Genomic DNA, 19,911 nt, shown 5'->3' with positions numbered 1-19,911 from the left:
TGGAGTCGGGGATACAGAGGATCTGAAGCCCGCTATACTCCAACTGAAAAGGAGATATTGGCAGCATATGAAGGAGTTCGATCTGCTTTGGAAGTGGTCGGTACTGAAGCGCAGCTCCTCCTGGCACCCCGACTGCCGGTACTAGGCTGGATGTTCAAAGGAAGGGTCCCCTCTACACATCATGCAACTGATGCTACATGGAGCAAGTGGGTTGCACTGATTACTCAGCGGGCTCGAATAGGAAACCCCAGTCACCCAGGAATCTTGGAGGTGATTATGGACTGGCCAGAAGGCAAATACTTTGGGATATCATCAGAGGAGGAGGTGGTTCGTGCTGAAGAAGCCCCACTGTACAACAAGCTACCGGAAAATGAGAAGAAATATGCCTTGTTCACTGACGGGTCCTGTCGTATTGTGGGAAAGCATCGGAGATGGAAAGCTGCTGTATGGAGTCCTACACGACGAGTTGCAGAAGCTGCTGAGGGAGAAGGTGAATCGAGTCAGTTTGCAGAAGTGAAAGCCATTCAGCTGGCTTTAGATATTGCTGAACGAGAAAAGTGGCCAGTTCTCTATCTCTATACTGATTCATGGATGGTAGCAAATGCCCTGTGGGGGTGGTTACAGCAATGGAAGCAGAACAACTGGCAGCGCAGGGGCAAGCCCATCTGGGCTGCGGCATTGTGGCAAGATATTGCTGCCCAGGTAGAGAACCTGGTTGTAAAGGTACGCCATGTAGATGCTCATGTGCCCAAGAATCGGGCTACTGAAGAACATCAAAACAACCAGCAGGTGGATCAGGCTGCTAAGACTGAAGTGGCTCAGGTGGACCTGGACTGGCAACATAAAGGTGAATTATTTATAGCCCGATGGGCCCATGACACCTCAGGCCATCAAGGTAGAGATGCAACATACAGATGGGCTCGCGATCGAGGGGTGGACCTGACCATGGACACTATAGCACAGGTTATTCATGACTGTGAAACATGTGCTGCAATCAAGCAAGCCAAACGGTCAAAACCTCTTTGGTATGGAGGACGATGGCTGAAATATAAATATGGAGAGGCCTGGCAGATTGATTACATCACACTCCCTCAAACCCGCAACGGCAAGCGCCACGTACTTACAATGGTGGAAGCAACCACCGGATGGCTGGAAACATATCCTGTGCCCCATGCCACCGCCTGGAACACTATCCTGGGCCTTGAAAAGCAAGTCCTATGGCGACATGGCACCCCAGAGAGAATTGAGTCAGACAACGGGACTCATTTCTGAAACAACCTTATAGACACTTGGGCCAAAGAACATGCTATTGAGTGGGTGTATCACATCCCCTATCATGCACCAGCCTCTGGAAAAGTTGAACGATACAATGGACTGTTGAAGACTACACTGAAAGCAATGGGTGCTGGGACATTCAAAAATTGGGATACACATTTGGCAAAGGCCACCTGGTTAGTCGATACCAGGGGATCTGCCAACCGAGCTGGACCTGCCCAATCAAACCTGTTACGCACTGTAGAAGGGGATAAAGTTCCTGTAGTGCACGTAAGAAACATGCTGGGTAAAACAGTCTGGGCTACTCCTGCCTCAGGAAAAGGCAAACCCATTCGTGGAATTGCTTTTGCTCAGGGACCTGGATGCACTTGGTGGGTAATGCAAAAGAATGGGGAGGTCCGGTGTGTACCTCAAGGGGATTTGATACTGGGTGAGAATAGCCCATGAGTTGAATTGTAGTATGTTAATTATTATATAATAATGTATGTCATCACTACCATGATTGCTATATATCATAGATGAAAATGGTGATTAATTAGAACGTATTGGAAAGAGTGTAACCTGAGCATGACATAAATGGTATGGAATAAGGGGTGGATATCTGTCCTGGTTCCAGTTAGGACAGAGTTAATTTTCCCTCATAGTAGCTGGTAGGGTGCTATGTTTTGGATTAGGATGAGAAGAGCGCTGATAACATGCTGATGTTTTAATTGTTGCAGAGCAGTGTTTACACCAGGCCAAGGACTTTTCGGCTTCTCGCTCTGTCCTGCCAGCGAGCAGGCTGGGGGTGCAGCAGGAGCTGGGAGGGGACAGACCCAGGACAGCTGACCCAAACTGGCCAAAGGGGTATTCCATACCATCTGACGTCATGCTAAACAATATATAGGGGTGGCTGGCCGGGGTGGGGGGGCCGGCTGCTCGGGGATAGGCTGGGCATCGGTCAGCTGGTGGTGAGCAATTGCATTGTGCATCACTTGTTTTCTTACACATTATAATTGTTAATACTATTATCATTATCACTATTATTATTATTATTGTTATTATTATATTCCTGTCTTAATAAACTGTCTTTATCTCAACTCACCAGCTTCACTTTCCCGTTTCTCTCCCCCATCCCAGAGAGGGAGGGGGGAGGGTGAGCGAATGGCTGTGTGGTGTTTAGCTGCCAGCCGGGTTAAACCACAACAAACTTGAATCACTTATCTTAAGAGGCACCAAGAAAATTCTGAAGGGATCTCTGCTGCAGAGCTACCCAGTTCATGCAAAATAAAGATTTTGCCTCTTCAGACACATAACAGAAGACTTGCCCTTCTCATTTCTAACATGCCATATGCAGAGAGGCCACCTGTATTTTCTTCAGGACCACTAGGTACTACTTCAAATGCTTCTCATTTCACAGTTGAGAAGATGCAGCATCAAGGTCATAAAGCTTTGATGTCCTCATCAAGATCTACAGCATGTTGTAAGTGTATGCAAGGCCATTTATCAAGAGTGTCTGACAACCATAGCAGAGCACTGAAAATATACAATGCTGCAATGGTGTTTCCATTGATGAAGAGACTTTAAGCATAAATGTGCCAGCCTGTCAAAACTCTGTAAGTTCAGATCTCTTCAGATGAGCCTAGAAATCACCAGCTACTAAGATCCAGGTAAGCTTAGCCTAAACACGAAGACATGATGCTGATTACAGCTTATTAGGGAACATATTCTATCCAGTATAAGCTTGTATAGTACAAGCAATGCCAGTGGAAACCAAGTGAAATATGTCAATCCATGTATCTAAAATAAATAGTTTATATTAAAAATATAAAAGAAAAAATATTCATAAGCTATGTAACAAATCAGGATTTTACAGTCTTTTCTAATTTCTGGATACTGACAGCGAACCATGACATGGACAACTGAAGAGAAACTGAAAGGAAATACCGATCAGAAATACCAAGATTTTTCTGTGGGGGTGTTTTTTCCCCCATTCTTCCTTAATTTAAAAATGTTTGTTAATTTCAGCACAGAATATTTTTATTGTTTCTATAGACTTTTCAAAGTCCCTCTTGCAAATTTACTCCCTTAATTCTCTTATTCTTCCCTAAATTAGGTATCTATTTTTAGGTATGTTTTGCAGATAGTGAAAACTGAGTCATAGTAAATAATCTGCTTGTTTCGGACCCATAAAAACTGATGTTTAGGTCTGAGGTTACAACCCACATCTTTCTCAGTCCCCATTCCTTTTTTCAACTGGCATCACACTGCCTTGCAAATTTGCCTCCTTAATTGTAATCTAAAAGCATTGGCTTTAGCTTTACACAGTAACTTCCATTTGTATTTGATCTCACATCATTGTCTATTTCAAGTCTGCAGACACACTTGAACCATTTATAATTAATAGAAATTCACTGGTTTACCATTAGAATTTGAAAACTACCATGAGGGATACAACGCTTTAGGTACAGTTCACTGTATATAAGTGACTTAAATATAAGAGTGAAAATGACAAGTTGCCACATCTAACAATTTTTCTCTATAGAGGACAGATGATCTCCTGGAATTTCCCATCCTGCTCCATCTCTCTTCAACCTTAACTGAAATGCACAATCGGTTCATATTTTCAGCTGAAATGTAGCTCTCCTTGTCTGATTTGTTCTCCAAATGCTGACATGAGCAATGATATCATAGCATCATGCTATGATGAGACATCATTGAATGTATACACTTTGGTATATGTTCTCAATGTAACCACCTAGTCTTGAAACCTGTGTCTTGTCTAAGGGTCTACTACAGTAGTGAGAGAAACCAACTATGTTAACAGATTGCCAGCAGGTTAAGCAACAGTGATGATTTCCCACCTTTGTACAGTGAAGAAAATTAGTATGCATGTAATGCAACTAAATTGTCTTTCCCAATATTCCTATGCCCCTCAACTTACAGATGATCTGGTTATATTTCAAATTAAGAAATTGATGTGAAAAACTCCAAAGCCCTTAAACTCAGATTACACATGAAAAGCCTGACATACCTCAGTGTTAGCCCTGTTCTGTGCAGGAGGTTGGTCTAGAAAGCCTCCAGAGGTCTTTTTACACCTGAATTATTCTATTCCATAAAACAAAGCTCAAAAGTACCATCCAGCACAGATTCCTCTCAACAAATTCAGTTCTACTGTAAGATGACAGAAGAAAAAAGGCACAATATTTAGAGAAATTAATTTATTTGTAACTCAGTAAAACCTGTGTACTCTATTAACACTCCTAAAGAGTCTGCTGTCATAAAAGGTAGTCAACAGTATACTTAGCTACAACTGGGGCTACATTTTTCTCCACATGTATTAAAAATACAAATAAAGCCTCCCTGGAAAAAAAAATGGAGAATATATAAGCAACTAAAAATTTGTTTTTACTGTATTCATGCCTCTACATGTCAGTAGTGTTCTTTCTTTCCTTTACAATGTTCATATGAGATTTGCTTCTTTTAACAGGTGGTCAGTATTTGATGAAGGCACTTAAACTTCAACAAGGCTTGGCAATCACTGATTCTCTTTGAAGAATCTTTCCAATTGCCTCTATTTATTGAACCATAGAAATAGACTTCCTTACTTGAGTTTGTATTAGGATAATGAGCCAGAGAGCTGACCAGTCAGATTATCTTAAGCAGCAGCAAATGCAGTATCATTTACAGTAGCTGTACGATTCATTGTTCCAGCTCAATAGAATATCAAGAATTGCTTTAGTTGTTTAATTGCCCTTCTGATCTTAAAGAATGAAAGAACACAGTAAAACATAAGTGAACTCCTTTTCAGTGAAAAATAAAAGAAAAATTTTCACGATTTTCATTACTGCCATCTAAATATTTACTTTAGTTAAAATCCACATAACTCCTGAACAAAGCAATCAAAAGAGAATTGCAATTAAAAAGATCAGCTATATCAGTGTAATGGGTTTCCTGACAGCACAATGACAGATCCTTTACAAACACGTAAAACATCTTTTCCACAGTTCTGTTTATGTTGACATTCATTTCTGTGCTTCCCTTTCCATCTCCTCTGCCTCCAAAAGAGGCCTGTAAATCTGAGAGTCCAGAAACAATGGAAAGGAGCCTTAAAAGTCTGGAGGGTTCCCAAGCTTCCTGCTGAGGAATCAGGAGCAAGCCTGATAGAATAAAGATATTTGGAAATGTCATGTTGCACGAGTGGAGAAGCCCCATAGCTACACATACTGGTCTGGTTTTGAGTCTGCCTGATGTGTGCCGACCAACAGCTGAGGAGCATGGACTCTGACAAGGCAGGACTGCAGGGAAATGGTCATGGCACTGAGCCAGCCAGACTTCAAGAAGCAACGCTCTCAGACACATGATCTGATTTTTTTAAACTATTTTTTTTATTTGGGGGGGGGGGTGGCGGGGTGTCCTTCGGAGACCCAGGAGTTGGACTCGATGGTGCCTTCCAATGGTGCCTTTGACCTTGGATATTCTATGATTCTATGACATCAGAAGTCCAAAGGCCAGAAGCCCAATGTCCCAGGCTTTGAGAAGTTTGCCTTGTGTTTTTCCCCTCGAGCTTAGATTTCAGTGAAGTGATTTTTCTGCAGTTCTCGAGTAGTCTACTTAGCAGGACTATGATGAATTTGACGAGCTTGTCCTAATAACACATTCCAGAATAAGGTGTTAAGCACTTCTGATGGGTGTAGTAGATTTTTGTCTGTCTGTATCCTTGCTCTTCCTCAGTAAAATGGAGATATCCATAAATTCCTACTATTTCACATAAATGGAATAGAAATCATTATTTTAACACACCATGGAGATGCTTTGACACTCAAGTAATTAGGGTAGTGTATAGCTAGCTTTATGAAAACAAAGTAACCCACCTTTAAGGCAGGGTGTAAGAGAAACTGTAAGCTTTTGTATTCTTGACCTGCAATTCTCAGTAAAACAAAACAAAACAAAACAAAAATGACTCATTTGAACATCACAGACGTAAAATCTTGGTAAATGTCAAACAGGAGTAGCCAGGTTTCATCTGAGCAAAAGTTACCTTCTGATTCTGCATTGTACTTATTCACGCAATTATCATATTCACATGGAATGATCACACAGGATGGTACAATGCTTAGTAAGCTACAGCTTTGCTGAAAGGAGGTCTTCAGGTACCATCTATATGTAAATAACAGTGTTTTCCAATAGGGTAGAACATGCAAGCAAATGCACATTTGTATTTTATATGACCGAGGTCTGATCCCACTGATTAAATCCTGGTTAGGGGGAAAATTCATTATTGCCTAACACAGTACCAAATTTTACCCACGTTATCCACTATTAACCAAAGGAAAACTGATTACTCTACCATCATATAAACTGATCTCTCTGTGACATGGCAAAGAGTCAGAGGAACGATTATATTGATCCTGTAAGAATACTAGGTCTAATGCACAGAGGCATTAACATTAGTTTAATCAAAATGTAAAACTCTTGAAAAAAGACAACATTTTATTACTACCCACCTGCAACAAATAACTCATTTCTTACTACTATAATTCAATTGACAGTACTTAAGAGCAAAACTTGCACTTTACTTTCAAAGGCTCTTGATTAATTTACATTGAGGTCTTGTATCAAAACTGACTATACGGTCATAACGACCAAGTCTTGCAAGGTGTTATGCCCAGCTCAGGGGGCTAAATGCAGCTGCTGAGTCCTTTAGAGAAAGACAGAAGTTGATAACAAATTATATGTAGTCAAGAACACTGGCCAAGCCGCAGGAAGTGGATGGTCAAGCAGAAAAGATATTATTGACTTCTGGGGCAGTATTGATCTTTATCATTGCCTCACTATTAACTTCTTCTGAGAACCCTCATAAGCTTGAGTAGTTGCTTTTATTGTCTCAGTTCAGAAACAGCTGGAAATCTTAGATCTGGTACTTTTCCATGTCATTTGAATCAAGGATTGGCAAGATTGTGTTGCCAAAAGCCCATCAAGTACAAACTCACCCCAATCACCAGTGTTTGCTTCATCCTCAGCAGTCTCTCATGTTTTGAAAGAATCTTGCCTTTAATCAAACACATTAAGCCAGGATTATGTCAGGCCTCTCCTCTGCACATTTCTTTTCTCTGTAAAATCAAGTCCTTCCCATAAGCATGCATCCCTGGATTATCTCATTAAAGAATGTTTTCAGTGGCATTCTGCATAGCCTCCTTTGGTTGTACCTGCACAGTTTTTACTGTAACACGGCCAAATTTATGATTTTCTCTCAATACAGTTTATTTTTCTTTATTAAAAGCAAATGTCATTGGGGCTTCCGAAATCTGTAAGGCTACATGGCAGGCCGCAGGAAATAGTACTGTATTCAGAATTTAATATTCTTCAATGTGCTGGTTAACAGCATGTTGATATCTGCCTAATACTTTCTTTACAACAACCTATCAGATCTCCTCTTATGCTTTTTCTTGCCAACCTCAACTATTAGCTTCTACATTTACAAAACAGAACATGAAATAAAGCTGTAGCTTAAAGTTCCAGAGGTAAAATCTTGCATAAACTTTTTTTTTTTTTTAACTACTGAAATTGCAGCTGTTTCAAAAACTTTTAATCATGGTGATGTCATGCACTGAGTTGATGTTTAAACAAAAGCCACCCATTTACCATGAAGCTACAAAGCAAAGAAGAAAAGCAATGAACTATGGGATAGAAAGTTAATACATGGATGTTGTCTGTGCCAACAATGCCAGCAAAGCCCTATTGCAAATCAGATGCCTCACTGGAGGAAATTTTTGGCAGCCTAAAAAGAAGCAGCAACAGCTCAAGTGTGTTTCTGAACCTCAGGTATAAAACTTTTCTCATGCATCATAAACTCTCGCTTTCTATTTTTAACCCTTGGGCTCCCACGTTTTGTTTTCATTTTGTCAAAGCAAAGCAATGTGAGAGAGATGTCTATTAGACTCCTTCACTCAGCCTGAGGGTTAATTACTCAGTTTGGTAGACATTTGAAAATATTATGTTACCTCTAACAGCAAAATTGATAGAAGCTTGTTTCAGGCTCACTTCATGTCATTATGGCAGATTAAATTAACTAATAATAAATTATGCTGGCTAAAGTATATCTGTTACTCACTAAACCTGTAGAAGGAAGGGAAGGATTTTTTCTCAATACAAAGTAAATACTATGCAGAAAATTAAAGATTTTTCAAACCAATAAACATGCATTCAAGCAACAAAAGTCGGAAGCATCCCAAAGATGGCAGTGGCAGATTCTGAAGAATAAGACAGCACTCTGAATGCACAACTGCTGCATAAGAGCCTCAGTACTGCAGTGCTACAGGTGTATATTCACAGATTAAAGCAGACAGACAGAAGGTCTATTAAAGAAGAGCAGAGTGTGCTCACATTTTTGTTAGATCTATTGGAATACTAGGAGGACATAAGGGGTGTATGTTTGCAACCCCAGTTTCCAATGTCACCTTCTGCTTTCTGTTGATAGAAGCTGAAAGACCCATTTCTATGTGCTTCCAAGGTAAGGATGGATGTATACAATGCTGATTTAGAAACCAGTATAGATTTTATAGTGATCCTCCTGTTACACTCAGCATTGCGTGATGTGGATGTAGCACCTGATACCACATCAGTATAGGACTTGGACAGCTGAAGTCAGAGATGCATGGCAGGAAGGGACAGGAAACACAGGCATTCAAGACTTTTTCTGTGTAGTATAAAGCACTGAGTCCCTATCTGCAAGCTGATGATAGACCAGCTCAATCATGTTAAATAAAGACTTACTTTCCTTTGGAAGAAAATAACATAGAAATACAATAAGTAGGTCTAAGTGAGCCTAAGGTAGCCAGGTAGCGGTGCTCCGGGAGGAGGTGAACAGGCTCAGAAGCATCAGGGAATCGGAGATGGAAATTGACTGGTGGAGGTGCACTCTACCCTCTCTGAGGCAGGCTCATGAGCCTGCCACAGCACAGGCGTCTCCTGTTATGCAGAAGACGGAGGTTCCCTCCTCCTGCCCGGCAGCGGGAGGAGACCTAGATCAAGGGGGGGAATGGAGGCAGGTGCCTATTCGGGGTGGTAGGCGAGCCCTCTCTCTGCCCACCTCACCTTCTCATCTACCCTTAAATAATCGATATGAAGGACTAGAACAAGACAATCCGAATGATAAAGTAGATAAAAACCCGTCCCAGCTGGAGGGGGCGCCTAAGACAAGGCGACCTACACACCGCATTGCCACATCATCCTTCAAAAAAGAAAGAAGGGCTATTGTTATGGGGGGCTCCCTTCTGAAAGGGACAGAGGGACCGATATGCCGACCGGACCCAACCCGCAGAGAAGTCTGTTGCCTCCCTGGGGCTCGGGTGAGAGACCTTGCCAAGAAAGTCCAGCGCCTGGTACGGCCCACTGACTACTACCCGCTACTGGTCTTTCAGGCTGGTAGCGATGAAGTAGCAACGAGAAGTCCGAAGGCGATCAAAAGAGACTTTAGGGATTTGGGGCGACTACTTAGAGGATCAGGGGCGCAGGTTGTGTTTGCCTCTGTCCTTCCGATAGGGGGGATCGAAGCTGAAAGGCGTGCTGTTCACATAAACTCGTGGCTTCGAGACTGGTGTGACCGGCAGAACTTTGGGTTCTTTGATCACGGGAAGGTCTATGCTACACAGGGCCTGACGGCACCGGATGGGATGTGCCTCTCTCGGAGAGGGGTAAGGATCTTTGGTCAGGAGTTGGCAGGGCTGATAGATAGGGCTTTAAACTAGAGTCGAAGGGGGAAGGGGCTAAAACCAGGCACGCCGGTGAAGACCTAAGGGAAGGTACGCTAGAATCAGAGGGGCTGGGTGCCAGTGAGGTCCTTCGGGCAGATCCACAAGGTGCTGAGTGTAAGGAGACGCACCTGAAGTGCTTCTACACGAACGCACGCAGTATGAGGAATAAAATGGATGAGCTAGAAGTCCTGGCCCAGTCCCGCAACTACGATATCATCGGCATAAGCGAAACCTGGTGGGATGAGTCCTGTGACTGGGGTGTTGCGATAGATGGTTACAGGCTCTTCAGGAGGGACAGGCAGGGTAGGCGAGGTGGTGGGGTGGCGATGTATGTGAAGCAGGGGCTGGACTGTGTGGAACTTCAGGTCGGAGATGGCAAAGTTGAGAGCCTCTGGGTAAGGATCAAGGGACGAACGAATAAAGGGGATGTCGTTGTGGGAGTCTATTACAGACCGCCTGGCCAGGACGATAGCGCCGATAAATTATTCTTTACAGAACTAAGAGAGGCCTCGAGATTAACTCCCCTTGTCCTTATGGGGGACTTCAACTTGCCAGACGTTAACTGGGAGTGCCACACGGCTGACACGAGCAAGTCCAGGAGGTTCATGAAGCACCTAGATGATAACTTCTTGGTGCAGGTGCTAACGGAGCCAACTAGGAAAGGTGCCCTCCTAGACCTGTTGCTAGAAAACAGAGAGGGTCTGGTGGGAGATGTGGTGATTGGTGGCCGCCTTGGTCAAAGCGACCATGAAGTGGTTGAGTTCAAAATTTACGGTGACAGAAAGAAAAGTGCCACCAAAACCTCATCCCTAGATATGGGGAAAGCGGACTTCAGGCTGCTCAGGGAACTAGTCAGCAAGGTCCCCTGGGAAACTGCTCTTAAAGGCCTCGATGTCCACCAGTGCTGGACATTCTTTAAGCGATGCCTCCTAGAAGCACAAGATCAAGCAATTCCTAAATATCGCAAGTCAGGCAGGCGGGGCAGGAGGCCGGCGTGGCTGACCAGGAACATTCTAATGGAGATTAGGCGGAAACAGAGAGTGTTTCGCTACTGGAAGGAGGGCCAGGTGTCATGGAAAGAATACAGGGATGCCGTTCGTGTTTGTAGGCAGAAAATTCGTGTGGCCAAAGCACACCTAGAGTTGAAGCTGGCTGTGTCTGTGAGAGAAAATAAAAAGGGCTTTTTCAGATATGTGAATGGAAAAAGGAGAACTAAAGAATACATAGGGCCGCTCCTTGATAGGGAAGGTCTCCTCACAGACAATGACATAGGCAAAGCAGAGACGCTTAACGCCTTCTTCGCCTCTGTCTTCAATGCCGATGATGGGCTTCGGGACCCAGGGTGCCCTGAGCTAGAGGGCTGGGACGGTGGGGATGACAAACTCCCAACCGACCCTGAACGTGTGTGGGATTTGCTACTCCACCTGGATCCCTACAAGTCCATGGGTCCGGATGGGATTCATCCCCGGGTGCTGAAAGAGCTGGCAGACGTCATCGCGGAACCTCTCTCAATTATTTTTCAACGATCCTGGGAATTTGGAGAGGTCCCGGTAGACTGGAAGCTGGCAAATGTTGTGCCGATTTACAAGAAGGGTCAGAAAGAAGACCCTAGCAATTACAGGCCTGTCAGTCTCACATCAGTGCCTGGTAAAATCATGGAGAAGATGGTTCTCGAACTTATTGAGGCTCACCTGGGGGACAAAGCAGTCATTGGTCCCAGCCAGCATGGGTTTGTGAAGGGCAGGTCCTGCCTAACTAACCTGATTTCCTTTTATGATAAGATCACCCGTATGATGGACCAAGGGAAACCAGCTGATGTGATTTTTTTGGACTTCAGCAAGGCTTTTGACACGGTTTCCCATAGGATCCTACTGGACAAAATGTCCACCATACAGCTAAATAAAAACATCATACGATGGGTGAGCAATTGGCTAATGGGCAGGGCCCAAAGGGTTATGGTAAATGGGGCTGCGTCAGGCTGGCGGGCGGTCACCAGTGGGGTCCCTCAAGGCTCCATTTTAGGGCCGGTACTTTTCAATATTTTTATAAACGATCTGGATGTAGGAATAGAAGGTATTTTGAGCAAGTTTGCTGATGACACCAAACTTGGAGGAGTTGTGGACTCGAATGAGGGTGGAAAGGCCTTGCAGAGGGATCTGGATAGGTTGGAGAGCTGGGCGATCACCAACCGCATGAAGTTCAATAAGAGCAAGTGCCGGGTCCTGCACCTGGGACGGGGAAACCCTGGCTGCACGTACAGACTGGGCGATGAGACGCTAGAGAGCAGCCTAGAAGAGAGGGATCTGGGGGTCGTGGTAGACAGCAAGATGAATATGAGCCAGCAGTGTGCCCTGGCGGCCAGGAGGGCCAACCGTGTCCTGGGATGCATCAAGCACGGCATCGCTAGTAGGTCAAGGGAGGTGATTGTCCCGCTCTACTCTGCGCTGGTGCGGCCTCACCTCGAGTACTGTGTGCAGTTCTGGGCACCACAGTATAAAAAGGACATGAAACTGTTGGAGAGTGTACAGAGGAGGGCTACGAAGATGGTGAAAGGCCTGGAGGGGAAGACGTACGAGGAACGGCTGAGGTCACTGGGCCTGTTCAGCCTGGAGAAGAGGAGGCTGAGGGGAGACCTCATCACAGTCTACAACTTCCTTGTAAGGGGGTGTCGAGAGGCAGGAGACCTTTTCTCCATTAACACCAGTGACAGGACCCGCGGGAACGGGGTTAAGCTGAGGCAGGGGAAATTTAGGCTCGACATCAGGAGGGGGTTCTTCACAGAGAGGGTGGTTGCACACTGGAACAGGCTCCCCAGGGAAGTGGTCACTGCACCGAGCCTGTCTGAATTTAAGAAGAGATTGGACTGTGCACTTAGTCACATGGTCTGAACTTTTGGGTAGACCTGTGCGGTATCAAGAGTTGGACTTGATGATCCTTAAGGGTCCCTTCCAACTCAGGATATTCTATGATTCTATGATTCTAACAGCTTCCCAATGACTCTGTTCAGAAGGCGTCTGAACACAGAACTGACAAACCTGTTGTGTTCCTTCAGGTGTCACAGAGACTTGAGCCTTTGCAGACAACAAAATAACCCAAACTTAGTTGAAGTACAGACTCTCAACACACTATAACCTCTTCTGGAAAGGAGCAGTATCCCAAGTTCAACTATTCCCAGATTTCCTGTCCATCATTGCCAAGGAGCGGGTGACTTTCTTGGTACTGAGCCCTTTTCCCTTCCTTTTCCTCCCATTTTGTGTTCTCTGTACAATATTCCCTAAACCACCTTTTACGCATGATGCATACAGCAACGAAAAAGTCAGCTGGAAGGAAATACAGCCACACCAGGATTAAGACAGAAGCACCAAAGAAGGAAATTGTGTCCCCCACCAACATGAGCAAGGCAATGATGAGGCTTAGTCCTACAATGAAAAAATTCAAAGAAATTTCCTCTGAAAATAAAAGAAAGCTTAGATCACCATCAGTCACTGGATAGCCTATTTTAAGCCCATCAGAGCCAGTGCACTGTTCTCATGTTGCTAATTAAAAATGATAGATTCATCCGTTAATCTCTTTTCCTGTCCCCTTGTCTTGGTATGAGATTTTTCAAAGGGACAAATGGTAGTTAGGTGCCCAAAGAATCATTTCAGCCCTGAAAATTTGTACCTTTGTCAACCTAAACCTGACTTTGTCTCTTCAGACTGTGAAATGACAGAAGGAAAACCATAGGAAGCCTTACACAACAGATTTATAAATTGAGAATAATTTTAGCTTCTCTACAATAAATATTGTTACATAAATCCTTCCTGGGTTCCAATCTGAACTTCCTTGTTGATAGATGAATAAGCTTCTGTTAAATTTGTCAGAGAGAGATATCCTAAGCTTAGACTCTTGATTGAAACTCAATTGCAATATTTACTGTGGAGCAGTCAGAGACACCCCACTATTTAGGAAAGGAGCAGTGAATGCAATCTATTTTTTTTCATATTGAAATGGAGACAAAGATAAAGGCTCTGCTGCTAGCTTAGCAAAGTTCCAGAGACATAAAGCTGACCCATGAAATAGGTTACCTGTTTCCTTCACAGCATATGTATCGCTAGGCAGGGAAATAGAATTAGGGTGTACAAGGTTAACAAGCTAGCATCATGTTATGAAGCCAGTGATAAAATTGTCTTATAGTTCTTATCTCTGACCTGTTCCGGTGAAAAGCTGCCAAGCAGAATTATGTCATCCTGAACATCTCTCTCAAACTGTTTGATATATGAAGGAATCACTTCATCTTCAAGCTCCCTGTGAAGGTCACGTGTCTTACTGAAGCTGACAGGCATCACGGAATCTGAAAAATCTTCACTGGTGACAGGGGCTGCTTGAAACAAAAGTGGCAGATTCTCACTTAGCAAATGAGATTTCATTCATTGATTTGTACCCCTCATTTGCGATGTTTGGCCCACCAAAATTTAAAGACAATGATGTGTATGCTGTAAAATGAATAGAAATGAATGACCATGAAAACACTGGCAGATTCCTAGTACCATTACCAAGAATATGGAATACTATCCTCAAGAGCGACATCAGGAACAAAGGTAGCATGTGCAGCTTTTTCCATAACAGGTTCGAAAAGGGGTGCTCTGCATCTCTACGGTCACTTCTCTTCCCAGTAAATCTTAAAGGAATTTTGGTTTGGAATGACTTTGGCTTTCACTGCTGGGGAAGATTAGGAATAACTTCAATTGTAAGGGAGGCTTAGGTTCCTCCCTAAGGGAACCATACCGAGCATTTCGTCTTCCTCCCACTCACCCAAGAGGATCAGATTCCTTCCTGAGGTGCATGCGTGCAACTCCCACCTAATTAATTGGGTCCAGTTCTGCTCTCACCCACATCATTCCATTGATTTCACTGCCATGATGTATGCAGAACCAAAAGGTACGTGCTGTATATACATAAAAATAAACTCCATTCATAAAGCTAGCCTCACAGACAAACTGTTTCCTTTCTTTACTCCAATTCAATATGCTACTTAAAAACATATCTTCTCATTGATATCTGCTACAGTACGCATATTAAAGACAATTATTTTTGCTCATTTCTCTAGATTAAGATCACTGAGATATGACATATCAGGCTGTCCACATCTGACTTCATATTTCTGTGCATAAGTGCATGTTTTTATAGTTCTCTCTGGCTTTCTCTGCAAGGAAATGGCATATCTAGTTATTTGCCCTCCTCTTTGTCCATCCTAAGACATGAAAACAGTTAAAAGATTTTTTTCTCCTGCCTCTTTGAAGTCTCTCATTCTCTAATGAAGACCAGAAAAGGAAAGATAAAACTAAGGCCATTAAAATTTTTAGTTTTGTTCAGTACTCATTGTTTAATGACTTTAATTGTTGAGCCTCCTGAGTACTTAAATCACCTCAGTGCCACCAACACACAGGAAGTAGTTTTTTATTTAATTACAACAGGATATAAATTCAAAATCATGTTAGGGGAAGTGTACAGTAGATATAAACAACTGAAACCATTACCTTACGGAACACAGAATCTCTTCATGTAGCATCTTACAAACCTAACGAAAAGTGATTTGACCTACAACTATTAACAGAAAAAAAAAAAAAAAGATTAAAAAAAAAAAGATATTTACATTTAAATTTACTGTAACATTAAGGGTTTGGTTAGCACAGAAAAAATCCAGGAAGTGCTGGAAAAGAAAACATTACCAACAGCAGAGGATGCAGCATTGCCTGTTCCCTTCCATACTGTGTTGACACAATGGGATATATGCTCAGCTGGTATAAATCATTTGACTTACTGCTTTCACAGGAGCAGTGCAAGCTTACATCATGGAAGGGACAGTACATTCCTATCTCAGATCCTCTGGGTGTAGATAGTCTTTATATATAAAAAGAATAAAAACATTCAGTCTGCAAATGCAACCATACAGTGATTTGTTAGAATTGACTATTTCTTTTGGTGTTTGTTATGTTTGTGAGAAATTCTATCAAGTGAATTCGATTTGGTTGGAAGACACCAGGCTCATTAGCAAGAGTTTTGTGGAAAAAGAAGAAAAGAAGAGAGATAACATTTTCTAAAGCCTTTTCAAGGGAAGTAACTGCTAAAAATGCAAACATAAATTATGGTTTAGATTTGAAAAATATTTGGTGAAAAAATACATACGGTCATTTAAACACAGTTAAAAAAATTAAAAATTAAAATAATGTATCCAGTATTAGCTTGGCTGCTTGTAACTCCATTTACACCTGCACTTGTCCATCATAGCAGTGGTTTGAATACTGAGATGAAAATTTAAAGGACAGGTTCAACAGCATATTATACCTCAACAAAGGTTTGAAGGTATAAAGTACCTATAAACTCCACAAGGAAAATGCATTTTGGCTACTTGGTTCTAGAAGACTGTATAAACTGTAGCTAAAAGAGAACATCACCAAAGGCCTCCAAACAATTGTAATCCTGCAAAACATTTTACTTTAATTTTTCTCTTGCTGCCAAAGCATAATATAATAAAAACTGTTTTCTATGATATGGCACCTGGCATCATTTTAAACATACACGGACCACAATCTTATAAAAAAAACAGACAACCAATATTGTCCTTTAGATTTCTTATAATATGATCTAATACATACCACAGGAGTGACCAACAGGTTACTCAGTGGAAAAATGCTGTAAGTATGCAATGATATAAGTTCTGAGAGCCACTTTCTTTCTTTTCCTTTGGGGATCATCTATTAATTAGGACTGTATGACTGTGATTTTTCAGTTCAGTGCTCAAATTAAAAAAAAAAAAAAACTGTAAGAGTGGAACCAAATGAATCCTAGATTTCTATGGATTTTCTGATGTCTAATAAGGGTCAAGCTCCCATATTAGCTTTTCCCTCAGTGGAGACATTAATAATGCTTGTCTGCTCTGCTCAGCTGCCCACTTCCATAAAAACTGGTAGGGAAGTCAGACTTGTGAGAATTGCTCTGTGGGGGAAAAAAAAAAAAAAAGAGCTGGGGGAGGGGGTGTGGGGAGGAAAACAGATTCAAAAATTTGTAGGAAGAACCACAGACAAGCAGAAATAATATAGCCCATACATGCATACAGAGGTGGAGACTGCACAAGCCTTTTTTCCTCATGAAAATCCTGCTCTTTTCAGGGTTTTATTCACCAAAGCCAAAAAGAACCTCAGAAACAAATTCAGCCAGGATTCGGTGGAGCATTCCATCATCCACAGCACTACCTCTGATATCCGTTATGGTTCTTTTAAGAAATAAAAGTGCTGAGAGAGAAGACAGCAGCAGGCTGCTGGAGTTCCCGCATTCATAGCATTCACAAAAGCTCTTATGTGCTTGTGGAGTACAAGACACACCTGTCAGTAGTTTTGCTTGCCTTTGAATTAAATCAGTGAGCTGGCAGCAAGGTCAGGGCTCCAGGGATGAGTCTGAGCATGATGCCCACCCCCTCAGCAGCCTCAAAGTGAGATCGCCATCATCAAAGCACACCACATGCATTCAAATTGTTTTGGTCAAGTCTAAGTAAGTTGTCCAAGACCCTTCTAAAGACCAACGAAAAAGAGAGGAACTGCTTCTACAGTGTAATTAGTCTGTTTAATTAAGAGGTGCATGTGTGAGGTGGGCTGAACCACTGTCTGAAAGACCTTCTCTCCGCCTTTCCCATGACTTCAGGGGAAGTCCCAGCCCCAGCAGCTAACTGTCAAAACACTAATGGAAAGAATACCGGTCCCTACCTGGGGGCAGCCTATAAATTACATTAGGACGTTTTCCTTAATCACACAGGGATATTTTAAACAGATTACAGCTATTGAAGACCATGAAATGCTATAAATATTGGTAGAGGGGGACAACATAAGTACTACAGGTAGAGGCACCATGACCATCTTTCTTATAGAATCAACACTGACTTCACCACAGCCAAGCATGTGTTTTGTTTTTTTTTGTTTGGTTGGTTTTTTTTATTTAATCTATGTTGTTGTATGAAGCAGCAATTAACCTGCAGCATTTATGTACGCTTTCTCAGCAATGAGGAGCTCCACGTCAACATGCACCGATGTGGGACTTACTAATAATTTGTTAAAGCTTTTTGCTTAAACTATCTGCATGAATTTAGCTATGCTTGTACTTTCTTTTCCTTGCATTTAAAATAAGACAAAATAGGTTTCAAAGATGTTACTGATATGACCAGTGCCAGCTCAAGGGATTTCGCAACCCCAGGCCAATGAAATCCTTTAGCTCTTCTAGAACAAAGTTGCTTACAAGCTCAATTGTCAAGAAATATGTTGCAGCTCCTGGAGCTCCAGTGCTGTAGCCAACAGCTTGTTCTGTCCCTCTGACAGAGTAAGTGCTGAGAAAATAAAATATGACTAGAAGCCCCATACAGTACAAAGAACAGAAAATAATTTTGCACAAAAGACTGGAAACAGGGTTGGGGTGGGTGGGGAGAGGACAGACTGAGGGGAATACCCAAAAACAAAAGGGTGGCCATGAGCTGAGGATTGTTTACACATCTCTTATTCTAGGATGAAGCCTAGGAGAACAGCAGGCACGTACCTTCTGTAAAGGCTGTGGTGGTAGCACTTTCATGAATCAAGTGGATGTTAAAAATGGCTGCAAAAATAAGTACAGCCAAAGTAAAGATGTTGTCTGGAGGTAAATAAATATTTTCTCTTACTCTTTATTGTTTCTACTGTAGATGGAACATCCATTTGGTATTTCTCACAAAGCCACAAAAAGACTAACTTATCTGTTAGTGTAAATCCTTGTGAAGATAACCTCAAATACTGTATGACATGACCAGTACATCTGACAAATAGACCACCCATTTATGGATGCTTAAATAAGGACTTAGATTTCTAGCGTTAAGTACATAAGCAAGGACTTTTCCAATCTTCATTTGTTTGGGTGGAATTCAACATACAGTGAAGCAGTCTAAAGAAAGCATGCCACTGAAGTTACGCTTAAAAACCACATAAATGCAACTCAAAATGAAAACATTTGGGGGAAAAGGTTTTACAGGCTCGCATTAAAATCAATATCCTTTTTGCTTCTGAGTTCAAGGGGATGGATTACCCACTCTCCTCCCCACATCCAGACACAAGAGAGTTTTGTCTTCCTTTATGCAAATGGTTTTGTTATTTACCTTGGGAGTCCACCATCTCGCTTTCTTCCTCTAGAAAATTCATCAGTTTACCATATAGGATTTGCTCCTCAAATTTCACAGGATCTTTTTGGGAAAAAAAAGTAAGATATCTATTGTTTCTTTGTTTCTTCTAGTAGTATTTCATGGAATGTTATTTTGAACTATAAATAAACATACAAATACAAAAGAAACCCTTTGAAACACAAAGATTAGTTTTTATAATGATAGCTTCATTGCAGAGCTGTCATTTTCTTCTGAATTATGACAGAGTTTAAAATAAAAAATATTTAATTGCGCACTTTTCCAGGGTGATCAATATTATATCTTGGTCCGTACTGAAACCGGTTTTCTAATTCTGCTAATAAACTAGTTGAAATTACTATTTATATTCAAATTGCCAGATGAATTCTATTTGACTCATAATAAAAATCAAAGTGCCTCATTTCTTCTCTAATATGATTTTGGATATTTATTAAAAATTTTACCTTGCTGTCCATAAAGATAACATTTTATCTAGTGTGAGAAGACATTACAATATGCTATGGCATTACAATATGCTGCAGGTCTGTCGTTCAAATTCCCAATAACATCTACAGATTTTTAAACAGAGCAAGGGTCACACACACATATGTACCTTTTTCCATGAGACCTAAAATCACTTCAAATATCTATATTTAAGAGAGAAATGACCAGCTGAGACTCTTCTCTCCATGTCACCCAGACTCTGGCTTTCTAAGTCATCAGTGAAAG

General features: G+C 42.0%; 1 protein-coding gene across 11 annotated transcripts in view; it reads right to left on the bottom strand.

Annotated features, from left to right (window-relative positions):
* LOC106034898 (uncharacterized) overlaps positions 1–19,911 on the bottom strand; it is a 200,365-nt gene that overhangs the window by 142,143 nt on the left and 38,311 nt on the right. For 9 of the 11 annotated variants that reach the window (XR_010829424.1, XR_010829423.1, XM_066992453.1 and 6 more), the window contains exons 6-7: positions 19,162–19,245; positions 14,201–14,370 (exon numbers count right to left, since the gene is read on the bottom strand). Coding sequence is in view for 9 of the 11 variants with exons in the window: in XM_066992453.1 (XP_066848554.1) it covers positions 14,201–14,370; positions 19,162–19,245 (254 nt within the window). In the remaining 2 variants the exon portion in view is untranslated. Of the gene's footprint in view, positions 1–14,200; positions 14,371–15,529; positions 15,597–18,572; positions 18,630–19,161; positions 19,246–19,911 lie in introns of those variants that run through there. The other 2 variants (XM_048072090.2, XM_066992454.1) reach the window with 2 other exon arrangements.

Source organism: Anser cygnoides, chromosome 2 (assembly GCF_040182565.1).
Source record: "Anser cygnoides isolate HZ-2024a breed goose chromosome 2, Taihu_goose_T2T_genome, whole genome shotgun sequence".
NCBI classification, from domain to species: domain Eukaryota; kingdom Metazoa; phylum Chordata; class Aves; order Anseriformes; family Anatidae; genus Anser; species Anser cygnoides.
This window is presented reverse-complemented; position numbering and strand designations above follow the sequence as displayed.